We start from the raw sequence: 16,627 nt of genomic DNA, 5'->3' as shown, positions 1-16,627 counted from the left end.
CTGCATGTAGCATGCTTCAGTTTGTAATGTGAGCTTTTCAGTTTGTGTTGATAGTCCATTCTAACGCGCCGTTTTTTGAAAGATATAACGTTAGCCATCAAGAACAACAAAAGTTTTGATACTTTTCTCAACAACATTGATGCCTTGAATTTAGCAGGCGCTATCGACAGATCAGTTGAAAAAAGTGATGGGCTACTTTCTGCACATGCCACGGTCAATGTGAACCGGAGTGACTTGACACAACGCTGGCCAAACAAGATGTAGCTACAAACAAAACAGAGTTAAATGGTTCCAGCCTGCCATGAAGCATTCATCCATGTATACGGGTAAGAGTCTAGCTACATTTTCTGATATAAGTTTTTAATTTAGTCAGAAAGTAATTTTTATTGCAAGTTCAATCGTACTGTTAGTTAGGGAACATTAGCTTGCTGGCTCGCTAGCTAAAGTTACGTGTATGATCTGTGTAGTACCGTAATTTCCGGACTATAAGCCGCTACTTTTTTCCCACGCTTTGAACCTCACGGCTTAAACAACGACGCGGCTAATATATGGATTTTTCCCAGTTTCAAATTATTTATTTAAAAAAAAAAACACATTCTGTGACGTGCTCAGTTTTTTGGCGCCATGAAGCTTTCATTAGACCAATGAAATTGCCGAACGGGTTAAGGTCAAACAACTTTTTTGTTTACTGTTTAGATTAAATTGAGCGCTCTCAAACTTCCCATCATTCTGATTACGGAAGTCATTTTGTCACCCTCATCATGGCAAAGACACGGAGAAATGCATATGATGCAGCTTTCAAGTTGAAGGCGATTGATCTGGCTGTTGGAAAAGGAAATAGAGCTGCTGCACGGGAGCTTGGTCTGGAGCAATGACTTGCTTGGTAGGCTACTGTTTACTGCTAATTTTTTATTTTTTGTTACAAGCCATGTTTCGTTAAAGCCTGTGTAAAGTTAATTTGTTTCAATGTACCGGTAGGCACCTGCGGCTTATAGACATGTGCGGCTTATTTATGTTCAAAATATTTATTTTTTTAAATTCAGTGGGTGCGGCTTATATTCAGGTGCGCTTAATAGTCCGGAAATTACGGTAATATTATTAGAATCAGAAATCCATTTGCATTGCTAGTTATAGCCTAATGTTAGCTAGCTAACATTGAACCTAGTTTGTTAGCTTTAGCTACCTGCAAATTTATACTACAGCTATGACAATGTTTTCATTGGTTAGTCGTATGAGTTGGGATTATGCCGTTTCACTGTTTAGCTAGCTAGCTAGCAAGCTAGCTACCTACTAGCTAGCTACATGTCTGAACAAAAGACTCCACTTCGGCAGGATTATTACATGACCCATCAAATTAGCCAGGTATGTCTGGGGGTGATTACGGCCATCTATTGTATTTCATGAACGTGTACATGTCTAGACAATAGTGACCCATCCACTGAGCTAGATGTGACTGGGGGTGGTTATAGCATTTCCTTCACATGAACCATCAATTTAGACAAGTGTGTCGGGTAAGCATCATCTGATGATGAGCCTGAGTGAGTTTGGGTGGCCCATGACTGACCTCCAGTGGCTGGGCGTGGTAGTGCTCTGTGGGGTCCCTCAGTTCAGCTGCCTCCTTCATCAGCCTCTTCACAGCTAGCACCCACCCGGTGAAGAGAACAAACAAAACATCACGGTTAGCGCCAGGTAAAGCTGACATCCACTCATTCTTTATCCCAGCTGACACCAAGCTTGCAGTTTACTTCCACTAGCATGTGGTGTTCCAGGCATCTTCTCCACCAGTAGGTCTACATCCCCATATCCACAGACAGATATAGGGTCCTATAAAATCTGCGTTGTGGAAAATGCGGACAGAATCACAGGATTCAGACATTAAAACGGAATTCAACAATATTCAAAAATGTATTGAACTTAGTAGGAAATCAACAAAATGTATTGAACTTACTAGAAAATGCATTAAATGATTTTGGGGAAAAAGTAAATGAAAGGCAAAAAATTATAGATTTTATAGAGCCCTACAGACATAACAGTTGACTAGACTCCTGATTTAAAATACACAGCGCTCATAGCTGCGGGAAGTATGGGTGCTGAGGGTGCTACAGCAGCCCCTGATATATCGAAAACAAATTTTAAATGTAAAAAAATTGTCAGTGCGCAAGGTCATGGAGTTCTCTATGATTGTTCAGTTATTGAGTTGTTACGCTTACCCACCGACCCGTTGAAAAGGAGGCGAGATGGAACCGAAATTGGAAAATAATTGGAAAAGGAAAGTGGAACTAAGGGTTATTCAGATGAACGGAATTGGTTTGGAATCCTTTAGAAGAAGTGAGCCTGTGAAATTAGCTCAGGAGTGGGAGTGGGGACCATCAGTTGGAAAGAAACCCTGGCTGGCCTGGCTATGTTTGAAAACATTACCAGCCATCAAATCCTTGCTTCCTGCATCCTACTTTCCTAAATTTCTCTCAAAGCACATTGGAGGAGAGGATCCAAGGTCCCTCCCTTGAACCTGCTTTGAGAAAAACAAGGACAGAAGAAACAAGGATTTGACAGCTAGTAAGGTTTTCAGACACATCCCCTGTATGACTATAGGGCGAAGAGCAGGGGAGGAAGGCAGTTCAAGGCAGTGGAACAGAGAGGCTCCGACACCACACGCCTCCCGGGGCACATGTTCCAGGTCTAATCTCGCCTCGGGCCAGACCCTCTATAGATCTATCTGTACTATTCTGTAATCCTACACTGAAAAGAGAAGGAAAAGAAAAGGAAGTCGGTGTGTGAAACTAGAATGCGCTGAGTAAACTCTTCCCCCTCCACCCCCCTGTTTACTCACAGATGGTAAGATCAAGTTTATCTTTCTGGGGGAAAAAAATGTTTGCATAAACTAAAGATGAGGTTATGGCTAGGGCTGTTGCGGTGACTGTATTACCGCCACACACTGGCGGTTACGAGTCATGAAGGCAGTCAAATTCCACATGGCCGTTTAGTCATGGTAATTAGGCTTCTCAAAGCTCTGATGCTGCTGATGGTAATTAGTAGCCTACCCAACTTGTTAACTGCCTGGTACTCAGTACTCTATTGTCCCTCTAAAATCACTCTGACATAAATGCAAATCTATTTGAAAATCTAAAAAAATCAGACACTTCATAAGAGCCCATGAGCTCATGTTGTGCAACATTTCTATAGGCTATACAATTGTGAGATAAAACAATGATGGCCTCTATTAAAAAGAGGAGGGTCCCATCAGCTTTCTATAGGCTATATATATATATATATATATATATATATTTCTCAACTTTCCTAATATTAAGCACATTGCTTAACTTTACAACAGGAGTATAGCCTACCTGGCCGGCATGAAAATGAACCCCGGGAAAAGCGTCCTCCATTCGCTATGTATTTTTTCCGCTGCCCCTGTTTTGAGACAGGTGCATGATAATGGTCCATTCTAAATCAAAACAAATTTCACACATTATTTAGTATATGTAAAGACAAGATTAAATCAAGAATAGTCTGATGGGTGACAATATTAGCCTATCACTTGTGAATGATGCCCAGCTTAAGGCAAGAAACAAAGCCTTTTTTTGCAACTTCTTCGAATAATAGTTGCACACCTCATGTAGCCTAGCCCATAGGCCTATATGTTTTATTTAAATGTAGTTTTTTTGTACTTTTTAGCCCTTATTCTCCCCAATTTCGTGATATCCAATTGTTACAGTCTTGTCCCATCGCTGCAACTCCCGTACGGACTCGGGAGAGGCGAAGGTCGAGAACCATGCGTCCTCCAAAACAGGAAAGTGTCCAAATAACTTCTTAAAATTCAGCACATTAATCCACTTTACAAGCGGTGTAGAGCCTAGCAGTGCGTGAGTTTCCGGTTTGGGGAAGATAATTTACCATAAAAATGCACCTTTATAATAAAAGCATCACATGCATAATCGCATTTCCGGTCACTTTTGATAATGGCGTTTTCCCGCTAATGGAACATTGGTCCTTATAGTCTACTCCTGTGCGCGCACTGCTGCACTTATAATGTGAAGAAATTGCCTAATAGTTTATCAACATTTTAAGCTAAACGTTCTGATCTGTTGCATCAGCTACATAGCGTAAAAAAGTGGTTTTGATGCTAGTGGTTGTATTCATTTGAGATCTATCGCATCCCACAACTGTCCCAGACTATGTTTGGAATATTTGTTTCTCACACAGAACAGGTCAACTTTTGTACTATGGGGGATAGTAGATTGACATAGGCTAGTGCTTTGCTGTTCATTAGAATTACTCATCTTGTTGGCTGACAAAAAGTGAATGTGGACAGTTATACCAATATTTGAAATATGCACCTCGGAATTGGATAAGGACGCAGTTGCGTCCTCAGTGTGTCGGTCTTCACTTGTAGCCTGTGAGAAAGACCCGATCACGTGATGGAGAGCCATGTGAGTGAGAGATGCTTCGGAGCCCGCAGCACTCAGGGAGAAGGGCACAACGCAGCACTCCAGGCCAAGAGTACAACGGCCACTGGCCGCAAAAGGCATGGATTTTTTTTAGGGTGCATTACGGCCACACAAAGGGGATGCCACTGTGAAATTTGGGGCATTATCAAGTGCTTGTCAAATTGTGAATGCGCAAAAAACAAAGCAGAGCTCATGCCTTTCAAGACACTTTTTTCAAATCATCATTACAGTCGCATCATGCAGCCTTACAATGTATTACAAATCAAAACAATCCCGATTCCCAAATATTGAAGTACAGCTTGGAAATCCGTTACAAATAGATGCTAAGCTTCAACAGGAAGTGTCACAATACAACAAAGCTCAAATGTATGTAAGCACTCAAGCTAGTCACAACTTCAACCACTTTACAAAGGAAATATTAATCATTTTCTGTGGAATTGTGCAATAGGTTGTTTTAGGTTGTACCCTCTTCTTTGTTGACACCGACCAGGGCATCAATTCAAATGTGTTGCATTCTAATACAATTTGATTAATTGACAGAGTGCTTAATATTATATATATTCATTTGCAGTGCTTAACATTTGCACAGTGCTTAAAATAATATTCTTCCAGAAAAAAATAAGGAATATAACTGCCTAGTTTTGTATGAAGAAAGAACAGTGGATAGAGCTTAAGGACCTTGTACAGTATGAATGAATAGTACAGTAAATATTGAACAAAGACTGTAGAGAGCCAAGAGGTCATGGCAGAAGATATACAGTGCAGTCGGAAAGTTCAGACTCCTTGACTTTTTCCATATTTTGTTACATTACAGCTCTATTCTAAAATCAATTAAATAAAACTATTATCATCAATCTACACACAATACCCCACAATGACAAAGCGAAAACAGGTTTTTAGAAATGTTTGCAAATTTATAAAAAATAAAAAAACATACCTTATTTAGACCCTTTTCTATGAGACTTAAAATTGAGCTTAGGTGCATCCTGTTTCCATTGATCATCCTTGATCATCCTTTCTACAACTTGATTGGAGTCCACATGTGGTAGATTCAATTGATTGGACATGATTTGGAAAGGCACACACCTGTCTATATAAGGTCCCACAGTTGACAGTGCATGTCAGCGCAAAAAAGGAATTGTCCGCAGAGCTCCAAGACAGGATTATGTCGAAGCACAGATCTGGGGAAGGATACCAAAACATGTCTGCAGTATTGAAGGTCCCCAATAACACAGTGGCCTCAATCATTCTTAAATGGAAGAAGTTTGGAACCACCAAGACTCTTCCTAGAGCTGGCCAGCCCGGCCAAACTGACCAATCGGGGGAGAAGGGCCTTGGTCAGGGAGGTGACCAAGAACCCGATGGTCACTCTGACAGAGCTCCAGAGTTCCACTGTGGAGATGGGAGAACATTCCAGGACAACCATCTCTGCCGCACTCCACCAATCAGGCCTTTATGGTAGAGTGGCCAGACGGAAGCCACACCTCAGTAAAAGGCACATGACAGCCCGCTTGGAATTTGCCAAATGTCACCTAAAAGACTCCCAGACCATGAGAAATAAGACACTTTGGCCTTAATGCCAAGCGTCACATCTGGAGGAAACTTGCCACCATCCCTAAGGTAACGCATGGTGATGGCAGCATCATGCTGTGAGGATGTTTTTCAGCAGCAGGGTCTGGGAGACTATTCAGGATTGAGGGAAAGATGAACGGAGCAAAGTACAGAGAGATCCTTGATGAAAACCTGCTCCAGAACGCTAAGACTGGGGTGAAGGTTCACGTTCCAACAGGGCAACGACCCTAAGCACACAGCCAAGACAGCACAGGAGTGGCTTCGGGACAAGTCTCTGAATGTCCTTGAGTGGCCCGGCCAGAGCCCGGACTTGAAACCGATTGGATATCTCTGGAAAGACCTGAAAATAGCTGTGCAGCGACGCTCCCCATCCAACCTGACAGAGCTTGAGAGGAACTGCAGAGAAAAATGGGAGAAACTCCCCGGATACAAGTGTGCCAAGCTGTAATCTGTAATCACTGCCAAAGGTGCTTCAACAAAGTACTGAGTAAAGGGTCTGAATTCTTATGTAAATGTATAGTTTTTTATTTTGTAGAAATTTGCAAAAAAATCTAAAAACCAGTTTTTGCTTTGTCATTATGGGTTATTGTGTGTAGATTGATGTGGGGGGAAACAATTTAACCCATTTTAGAATCAGTCTGGAAAAAGTCAAGGGAACTGAATCATTTCCGAATGCAGTGTATGGTTTGCATGTGTGCTATAACCTCTGCGCTAATGCATTGGGCCCACAGAAACCCTGGACCGGAGGAGACAGCAAGGGCAATAAATTACAATGACAGCCACTGTGAGTTAGCACTGTCCAAACTAGGGCACAACTCTCCAGCAGGTCTTCACACAACAAGCCTGCAAAGCAGAGCGAGCAATCTTCTCTCTCGCGCTCCCCAGCAGCAACAGATGATGCATTCACACAAAGGAGGAGCTATTGTGGAGGACCATGTGTGATTATGAGCAGAAAACTGTTTTCTGGTCAAAAAAAAAAAAAAGTGAGGGAGTCTACAGTATATAGTGCCCTCCGTAATTATTGGGACCGTGAAGCATTTTTTCTTCTTTTGGCTCTGTGCTCCAGCACTTTGGATCTGAAATGATACAATGACTACGTTAAAGTGCAGAATGTCAGCTTTTATTTCAGGGTAGTTTCATCTATATGAAATTACAGCACTTTTTGTACATAGTCCACCGCCCCCATTTTAGGGGACCAAAAGTATTGGGACAAATTCACTTGTGTATTAAAGTAGTCAAATGTTTAGTATTTGGTCCTGTATTCCTAGCACACAATGATTACATCAAGCTTGTGACTCTACAAACTTGCTGGATGCATTTGCTATTTGTTTTGGTTGTGTTCCATTTTATTTTGCGCCCAATAGAAATTAATGGTAAATAATGTATTGTAGCATTTTGGAGTTACTTTTATTGTAAATAAGAATATAATATATTTCTAAACACTTCTACATTAAGGTAGATGCTACCATGATTATGGATAGTACTGAATGAGTCGTGAATAATGATGAGTGATTAAGTTAGATGCACAAATATCATACACCCACAAAAATGATAACCTTCCACTTGGGACTTCTTTACGGTTCAGCGATGGGGAAATGATTGTGACGGTGAGATACGGTATCAGCGGGCATGCCAGGCTTGCTATGTTGAGGGCCACTTGGAGTGTCTCAGCTCCATGTCTCATTCAGCCTGATTACGGTGATGACTGGGTGTCTGTCAGCACCAGGCTTTGATGGCAGGGCCAATGGCGACTCAGACACTGCCTGTGCCACTAAGCTCTCCAGTCATGGGCCTGATCCCCGGGCCATGGCAGCTGTCAACAGTTTGTCCGGAATCTCATTGGGTAATATGTGGGTCCCCCTCCAACTTCGGCATGGTGGTTGTCTCAGCAGCTGGCCGACTAATATTCTGAGATTTCACAGAAAACACACACTATTGGACTAACCAGGTTTAAAACAGTAGGCTGGTGGGATGAAGAACAAAATATTTTATACTGAGTGGTTTCAATTGGGATTTGATTTGACAGGTTTTTGGAGGGTTGATTTCCAGATAACACTAGCACAGTGTGGTCAGCTTGTGTGCACACCACCCCCTCTGTGATGATTATCCGGAAGAGACAGCTGCCATGACAGTGAACATACAGTATAGGGCTACATAGCTTACACTTCCTATTCCTATTGTGCATTTAGCCTACCTACCTTGTCATAAAGTTGCAATTGCCCATTTGTTACAAGGCAAATAAGCTATATGTAAACTTCTAACTTTGAATCTGGGGAGTTCGATGCATAGCCTAATTGTTCAAGGGCTATATTATAATGAGTGTAAGGTTAAGTAAAAATGTGTGTAATGGCCATGTGAGCACTCCGTTCTTCTGAGCTGAATCTATCCTGGAGCGCCACTAAGCATTCTAAGAACCACCCGGCCTCAAGTCCAATTCATTTGGTTTGGGGATTAAGCACTGGCTCCCACTACTGAAAAAGATGCAGCTGCCTTAAAAAAACACTTGGCACTCTGGTTGTGGCGGGGAGAGAGAAAAAAAGCCTGAAGAGAATAAAAAGCAAATTTTTTTCCCGCATGTGGGTGGTCAAATCGGCATGGTCTTGGAGCAGTCTGATATAGCTTAGTCTGCACTCGTGTTTCCCGGGGGATAGAAAGGTGAGATGCAGTTTTCAGACCCCTCCTCCGACAGCGAACATGCCCCCTTGTTTAGGCTAAACTACTCAGCCGTCCCTCATTAAAGCCACTGTGGGATCTGGGGCTTTTGAAAGTTAGAGTCAGGCTATCGGTTAAGCATGGTGACTTATCGTAAAAATTCACAAGTTAGGACACAGAGCTAAAATAATAAGAAAAAAATCCTTACAATACAACAGTATTGCATCATTTTGTCAGTAAGAATCCAGCTGTTCAAAATCATATAATAAACCAGATCAGGACAACAGTAACGTCAAGCTTTACACGGCAGTGCTTTTACCACGGCTCAGACTTTTCATCAATACTGATACTCACTGCTGATACACAGGGACCAGATGTTGCAGACAGACAGTGACGTTTTTTTCTTCACTGGATCAGTTGATTGCTCTGCTGAATACAATCAAAGTTCCTCATGCCTCATTACTTGGAGACTTGGTGAGCATCGGAGTGGAACTCTTGTTCTCAACTAGCCTACCTGATTAAATAAAGGTGAAATAAAAACTCTACACATGTGAAGCATTTGTCTCCCTATGGAAGTTGTCAATGCTGTGACTGTCCCTAAAAAGGAACAGACAGACTAGGGCTGGATCTCTGCCCGTTGGTCCTCCTCAAACACCTGGATGCACTTTGACAGGAGCCCAAAACCCTCATTGGGTTTTCTATGGCTGCATCCCAAATGGCACTGTATAGTGCACTGAGTGTACAAAACATTAGGAACACCTTCCTAATATTGAGTTGCACCCCCTTTTACTCTCAGAATAGCCTCAATTCGTTCAGTGTGGAAAACCCCAGCAGCGTGGCAGTTCTTGACACTCAAACCAGTGCGCCTGAGACCTACTATCATACCTCTTTTAAAAGGCACTTAAAAGTGCGCAGAAGACGTGGATGTCGATCAAGGCAGCCCCCCGCACCTTAACCTGTCTATTCCCCTTCATCTACACTGATTGAAGTGGATTTAAAAGGTGACATCAATAAGGGATCATAGCTTCCACCTGGATTCACCTGTTCAGTCTGTCATGGAAAGAGCAGGTGTTCCTAATGTTTTGTACACTCAGCGCACTACTTTTGACCAGAGCCCTGGGAATAGGGTGCCATTTGGGACACAATTTATGTGGAGTCCTTTTTTAGCCATGTCTCATAATAACAATGAGTGGGAGTGAAAGAAGAAAAGCCTCTGCTGCCACATGGGCCTCCTGACTCCAGTGGTGAGAAGGGTTTCGGTCAATGGCCCTGGGAGATAGGATTATAATCCTGTAAACAAAATCGTTTTACGTAACGCATTTTAGTGTTTGCAGCTGGGGGCGATTCAGGCAGGGTTTGTCCTGCGAGCAGGGAGACACCGTTATGTAACTACTTTTAACCAAACTCTTAAGAAGACACGATGGGGTTTAGAGACATAGGTGATGATGGAAAACTTGGAGCTCACTACTGACCACTCCCCTTTCCAAACGTAGAGAAGGCCTACGTCCCAAATGGCACTCATTTTTATTTCTCGTGTATTTTTCTTCTACCATATGTCATTTTTTTAGTACTACATTGATATTGATCACTGAATTGTTGGGTTTAGAGCTTGCAAGAACGACATTTCACAGCACTTGTGCACAAGACATTAAAACTATTACCTATATAGTGCACTACTTTTGACCAGAGCCCTATGAGTTGTGGACTATATAGGGAATAGGGTGCCATTTGGGACGGGAACATCATTTTGGTTGTGGGTTTCTAATGCTGTTTGTTCACAGCTGTCTGCTCTCCAAACGGGGAGGTAATGCCAGGTCTCAGAGACAAAAGGCGGAAGGTGATACTCTAAACATAGGATCTTCATTTGATTTTCCACACAGAGGGCAAACTGTAATTGCATTATTTTATAATGTGAATAATTCCTCTAGTTTCCCATAATATAATTGAACTACTACAAAGTGTTGCAGCCTTATCCTTCTTTTGACCCCATTTCAAAACTGGAACCAAGTTTTTTTATTTGATCATTTCTCTAACTCAACTATTGCCTCAGACTTATTTCTCAAAATCCAAACTCTAGCAAACCCAAGCCTTATTGTAAGCCCTTCCTTTAAGTCCTTACCTTAAATCCAGCTCACTTGCCAACCAACAGCAAGTGTGCAAGGACAAGACAGCTTTGATCAATATTCTGATCAGAGAGAATTCTACCTCTATACCTGATCTAGTGTGACAGAAGCGACAGGCAAAAAAATGCTTCATGCTAAAATAAGGTCTTGGTACATTTCGATTATCTTGACACAGCCCAAGGCAAATGCCACAGAAGGCAGAAAATGAAATCTAGAAACCATCTCTAATTTGATCGAGTGTGAAACCACAGAACCTGCGAACACATGGAGCTTAGTGCAACTGGTTGGAACTGGTCAAAAGTGGCATGTTCTTCCTGCCCACTCAGTAACAAGTTAACTACTGACTTTCAGCATGCATATAGAGAAGGGCACTCAACTTGTACTACACTGACTCTGAAGACTGATGATTGTTAAAGGAAATTCATAATAAGATTAAGGCTGTCCCTGACAAAACATTTTTGGAGTCGACTGAAAGTCGTCTGTTCTTTCGACCAATCTATTTTAAACGTGTATTTTTCCAAGACACACCCTGTGTTTTTATAAAATCAAATAAACTCAGCAAAAAAAGAAACGTCCTCTCACTGTCAACTGCATTTATTTTCAGCAAACTTAACATGTGTAAATATTTGTATGAACATAACAAGACTCAACAACAGACATAAACTGAACAAGTTCCATAGACATGTGACTAACAGAAATGGAAAAATGTGTCCCTGAACAAAGGGGGCGGGGGGGTCAAAATCAAAAGGAACAGTCAGTATCTGGTGTGGCCACCAGCTGCATTAAGTACTGCAGTGCATCTCCTCCTCATGGACTGCATCAGATTTGCCAGTTCTTGCTGTGAGATGTTACCCCACTCTTCCACCAACGCACCTGCAAGTTCCCGGACATTTCTGGGGGGAACAGCCTGAGCCCTCACCCTCCGATCCAACAGGTCCCAGACGTGCTCAACGGGTTCGCTGGCCATGGCAGAACTCTGACATTCCTGTCTTGCAAGAAATCACGCACAGAATGAGCAGTATGGCTTGTGGCATTGTCATGCTGGAGGGTCATGTCAGGATGAGCCTGCAGGAAGGGTACCACATGAGGGAAGAGGATGTCTTCCCTGTAACGCACAGCATTGAGATTGCCTGCAATGACAACAAGCTCAGTCCTATGATGCTGTGACACACAGCCCCAGACCATGACTGACCCTCCACCTCCAAATCGATCCCGCTCCAGAGTACAGGCCTCGGTGTAACGCTCATTCCTTCGACGATAAATGCGAATCTGACCATCACCTCTGGTGAGACAAAATTACGACTCGTCAATGACGAGCACTTTTTGCCAGTCCTGTCTGGTCCAGCGACGGTGGGTTTGTGCCCATAGACAACATTGTTGCCGGTGATGTCTGGTGAGGACCTGCCTTACAACAGGCCTACAAGCCATCAGTCCAGCCTCTCTCAGCCTATTGCGGACAGTCTGAGCCCTGATGGAGGGATTGTGTGTTCCTGGTGTAACTCGGGCAGTTGTTGTTGCCATCCTGTACCTGTCCCGCAGGTGTGATGTTCGGATGTACCGATCCTGTGCAGGTGGTCAGCTGTCCATCCTGTCTCCCTGTAGTGCTGTCTTAGGCGTCTCACAGTACGGACATTGCAATTTATTGCCCTGGTCACATCTCCAGTCTTCATGCCTCCTTGCAGCATGCCTAAGGCACGTTCACGCAGATGAGCAGGCACCCTGGGCATCTTTCTTTTGGTGTTTTTCAGAGTCAGTAGAAAGGCCTCTTTAGTGTCCTAAGTTTTCATAACTGTGACCTTAATTGCCTACCGTCTATAAGCTGTTAGTGTCTTAACGACCGTTCCACAGGTGCATGTTCATTAATTGTTTCTGGTTCATTGAACAAGCATGGGAAACAGTGTTTAAACCCTTTACAATGAAGATCTGTGAAAGACAGGGTCCTGAAAAAGGGACGTTTCTTTTTTTTGTTGAGTTTATATGCATTGAGCTTGTCTGAAGCTTTCAGCTTATCGTTTGATGAAATAAGGCAAATGCTTCAAGAGGACGCCATAGATCTATATAACCAGAAGAAAAAAACCTGACGCAACTATTCTCCTCCCTCTCCTGCTGGCTTTCGCAGATTCTGCCATTACTCTCCTGAAGTTGCCGGTAATAGGCGGCACGAGGAGTCGGCAACCTTTCTCATGTGGAATGCCAATTTATCTTACTAATGCCAGTTATGGTTTATATATGCACATTTTCATGAAACAGTTTCATTTAATTTATAACAATGTCTTCATATCTTAAAATCATTGTTATGTGGTTAATCAACATTCTATCCAAATCTAAATGAAAATGATACAAACCTAAAAAAATAACAATGACATTGCCAACGACGTAAAAAATAGCCTACATAAAGCCAACAAATAAAAACATTGCAGCCTGCAGGTAGAAAATATCCTGATAAAAATAAATATCCTATAAATTACATTGGCTACACATGGCCTGTCTGCAACAAACTTGAAACATTTTCTCAACTATTAACTTGGGTGCAGCCCCAAGCTTGTACTAGCAACATTGTATAAAATATTCAGGGCGCTCAGTTTCCTGCACCAGTGAGCTCGGGACAGACAATTCTGTAGGCTATTTGCGCAAGGGATAAGAAGCACCTCTTGACTATAGCAGGGTATCACCGGAGCTCACAACCGGCACCTCAAATGTTCTACTGCTTGAGCTCCTGTTCCTCTTATAGAATATTAGCTCAAAAGTATTGTGGAGCACCTGCACCTAAAAATAAACAGTACCAGCACCCAAAATGAGCACCGGAACCTATTTCAGTCCAAGTCAAGCACTGATAAGAAGCAATCAAGTAGGCCTATTTTATGACGTTTCCCCTGGATCAGAGCATGACATTTTTCAGTTTCACGCTGAGTGGTTATCGAAAGGGAGAGAGCTGGAAAGATTTTTCAAATATACTGTGGAACTATTGTAATTCTCAATGGATGTAGAAACAGACTTTGTTTGCTTTCTGTTCGAGGAGAAGACGACATTACTTTGAGAAGCTCCACAAGTCATTAGTGGTGGTGCGTTAAGCCAATCAGAAATACTATCAGATACCCAAATGGGCACATTTATATGCCTACATTTGCGCATAGGCCAGGTAGCCTATAGGCCTACTTCTATGCGTGGCGTCCTTACTCAACATTAAACAGGAGCGCTCCAAACAAAAAGACAATGTCTAAATTGACAAAACTCATAAATGGAATGATATAAACCAAAACTTGTTAGGTTGTGCACTCTGCAAACAATGTGTCAACTCCGACAATGATAACGGGAAGACTGGAATAATAATATTGAATGCATTAAAATAAATTACCGTAACCAAAGTAACACACACTGTAGATTAGAAATTATAGGAATTAACGATAAATGTACTACTGGTGATATAAAATACCAGTCAAAAGTTTGGACACTCCTACTCATTCCAGGGTTTTTCTTTATTTTTACTATTTTCTACATTGTAGAATAATAGGAGACATCAAACTATGAAATAACACATACGGAATCATGTGTAAACAAAAAAGTGTTAAACAAATCAAAATATATTTTATATTTGAGATTCTTCAAAGTAGCCACCCTTTGCCAAATCAAAATATATTTTATATTTGAGATTCTTCAAAGTAGCCACCCTTTGCCTTGATAAAAATAAAAAAATGAGTAGGTGTGTCCAAACTTTTGACTGGTACTGTATGCAATGGGGAAGTGATATACACTAACAATCAAATGCAAACAATTCACACAATGACGTTATGAAAAAATGAATGTGCACAAATTAGTGGGAGAGAACACATTCTGGAGAGAGGAGTGCATTGTGCATCTGGGCGTATGGTCAATCCAACATGGGCATTCATACTTCTTGTGCTTTGCAGAGCTGTTGTCAAGGAAGTGAGTTTTGTGTTTAAACAGGATGTATAACGTTAACCAATCATGTCAATGCGGAGCTATACAGAGCCCACCACATTGTTACAAAATTTGGTAGGCGCATGGCGATGCGGTACGGAGTTCGATTTGGCCTCTGCATGTCTCTGGAGGCTCCGCAATTGCGTCACACCCTCCATATGGAGCCTCCGACCATAAATTGGCTTTTAGTCTAGGCCTCCGCAATGTTCAATGAGAATTTTGGGGTCACTTGGAAATTAACTTGTTTTCAAAAGAAAAGTAATTTTTTTGTCCGTTAAAATAACATCAAATTGATCAGAAATACAGTGTAGACATTGTTAATGTTGTAAATGAGTATTGTAGCTGGAAACGGCTGATTTTTTTAATGGTATATCTACATAGGCCCATTATCAGCAACCATCACTCCTGTGTTTCAATGGCACGTTGTGTTAACTAATCCAAGTTTATAATTTTAAAAGGCTAATTGACCATTAGAAAACCTTTTTGCAATTATGTTAGCACAGCTGAAAACTGTTGTTCTGATTTAAAGAAGCAATAAAACTGTCCTTCTTTAGACTAGTTGAGTATCTGGAGCATCAGCATTTGTGGGTTCGATTACAGGCTCAAAATGCCTAGAAACAAAAATCTTTCTTCTGAAACTTGTCAGTCTATTCTTGTTCTGTCTACACTGTATTTCTGATCAATTTTATGTTATTTTAATGGACAATTTTTTTGTGCTTTTCTTTCAAAAACAAGGACATTTCTAAGTGACCTCAAACCTTTCAAAGGTAGTGTATATTTGTTACTGCTCAACTAAAACAATTTCGGGCGACCAACAGCCTAACGACCAAACAATCGACCAGTCGACTAATTGGGGTCAGCCCCAAATAAGATGACAGTTGGAGCTGTATCGTTAGATTTCAGCACAGCCTTTGATGTTATTGATTATAAATTGTTATTGAAAAAAAACAACTTGCTATGGCTTTACATCACATGATTGAAGAGTTACTTATCCAACAGAACCTAGAGAGTGTTCTTCAATGGAAGCTTCTCTAACGTCAGATATGTACAGTGCCCTCCACTTATATTGGCACCCTTGGTAAATATGAGCAAAATGGGCTGTAATAAAAATGTCTTTGCTGTTTATCCTCTTGGTCTTTCATTCAAAATATTCACAAAAAAATCTAACCTTTAATTGAAGTAAAAATTATTGAAAAAAATAAATGTGAAGTAAATGAAAGAAATATTTTTCTTCAAAACATGTGTGCCACAATTATTGGCACCCCTAGAAATTCTTATAAGTAAAATCTAACTGAAGTATATTCCCATGCATATTTTAAGTTTTAAGTTCACCTGAGTGATTAGGAATACTTAAGTGGTAAGCCATGACTTCCTGTTTCACTGGGGTATACATACGAGGTGACATACAGGCCAAGTTCCCAGAGTCATCCATCACTATGGGAAAGACTCGAGAATACAGTAATGATGTGCGACAAAAGGTTGTTGAGCTGCACAAATCAGGAAATTGCTGTGAGAAAATAGCTCAATGATTGAAAATGTCCATTTCCACTATCAGGGCAATAATTAAGAAGTTTAAAGCAACTGGAGATGTTAACAATGGGCCTGGAAGAGGACGTGTGTCTATATTGACCCCACGCACAGTGAGGAGGATGGTTAGAGTGGCCAAAAAATCTACAAGGTTCACAGCTGGAGAATTGCAGACGTTAGTTGGGTCTTGGGGTCAGAAAGTCTCCAAAACTACAATCAGACGCCACCTACGTAACCACAAGTTGTTTGGGAGCGTTGCCATAAAAAAGCCATTGCTGTCATCAAACAACAATCTCAAGCACCTACAGTTTGCCAAACGTTACTGGAACTTTCAATGGGACCAGGTTCTATGGTCAGATGAGACCA

At 41.6% G+C, this 16,627-nt stretch overlaps 1 protein-coding gene across 4 annotated transcripts in view; it reads right to left on the bottom strand.

Moving 5' to 3' along the window:
- LOC115174921 (ubiquitin-conjugating enzyme E2 J1) overlaps positions 1 to 16,627 on the bottom strand; it is a 43,529-nt gene that overhangs the window by 21,155 nt on the left and 5,747 nt on the right. For 2 of the 4 annotated variants that reach the window (XM_029733949.1, XM_029733952.1), the window contains 2 exons: positions 3,345 to 3,411; positions 1,565 to 1,638 (listed from right to left, as the gene is read on the bottom strand). In XM_029733949.1, coding sequence (XP_029589809.1) covers positions 1,565 to 1,638; positions 3,345 to 3,411 — 141 coding nt within the window. Of the gene's footprint in view, positions 1 to 1,564; positions 1,639 to 3,344; positions 3,446 to 16,627 lie in introns of all 4 variants that reach the window. The other 2 variants (XM_029733950.1, XM_029733951.1) reach the window with 2 other exon arrangements.

This window comes from Salmo trutta, chromosome 35 (genome assembly GCF_901001165.1).
Source record: "Salmo trutta chromosome 35, fSalTru1.1, whole genome shotgun sequence".
NCBI classification, from domain to species: domain Eukaryota; kingdom Metazoa; phylum Chordata; class Actinopteri; order Salmoniformes; family Salmonidae; genus Salmo; species Salmo trutta.
This window is presented reverse-complemented; position numbering and strand designations above follow the sequence as displayed.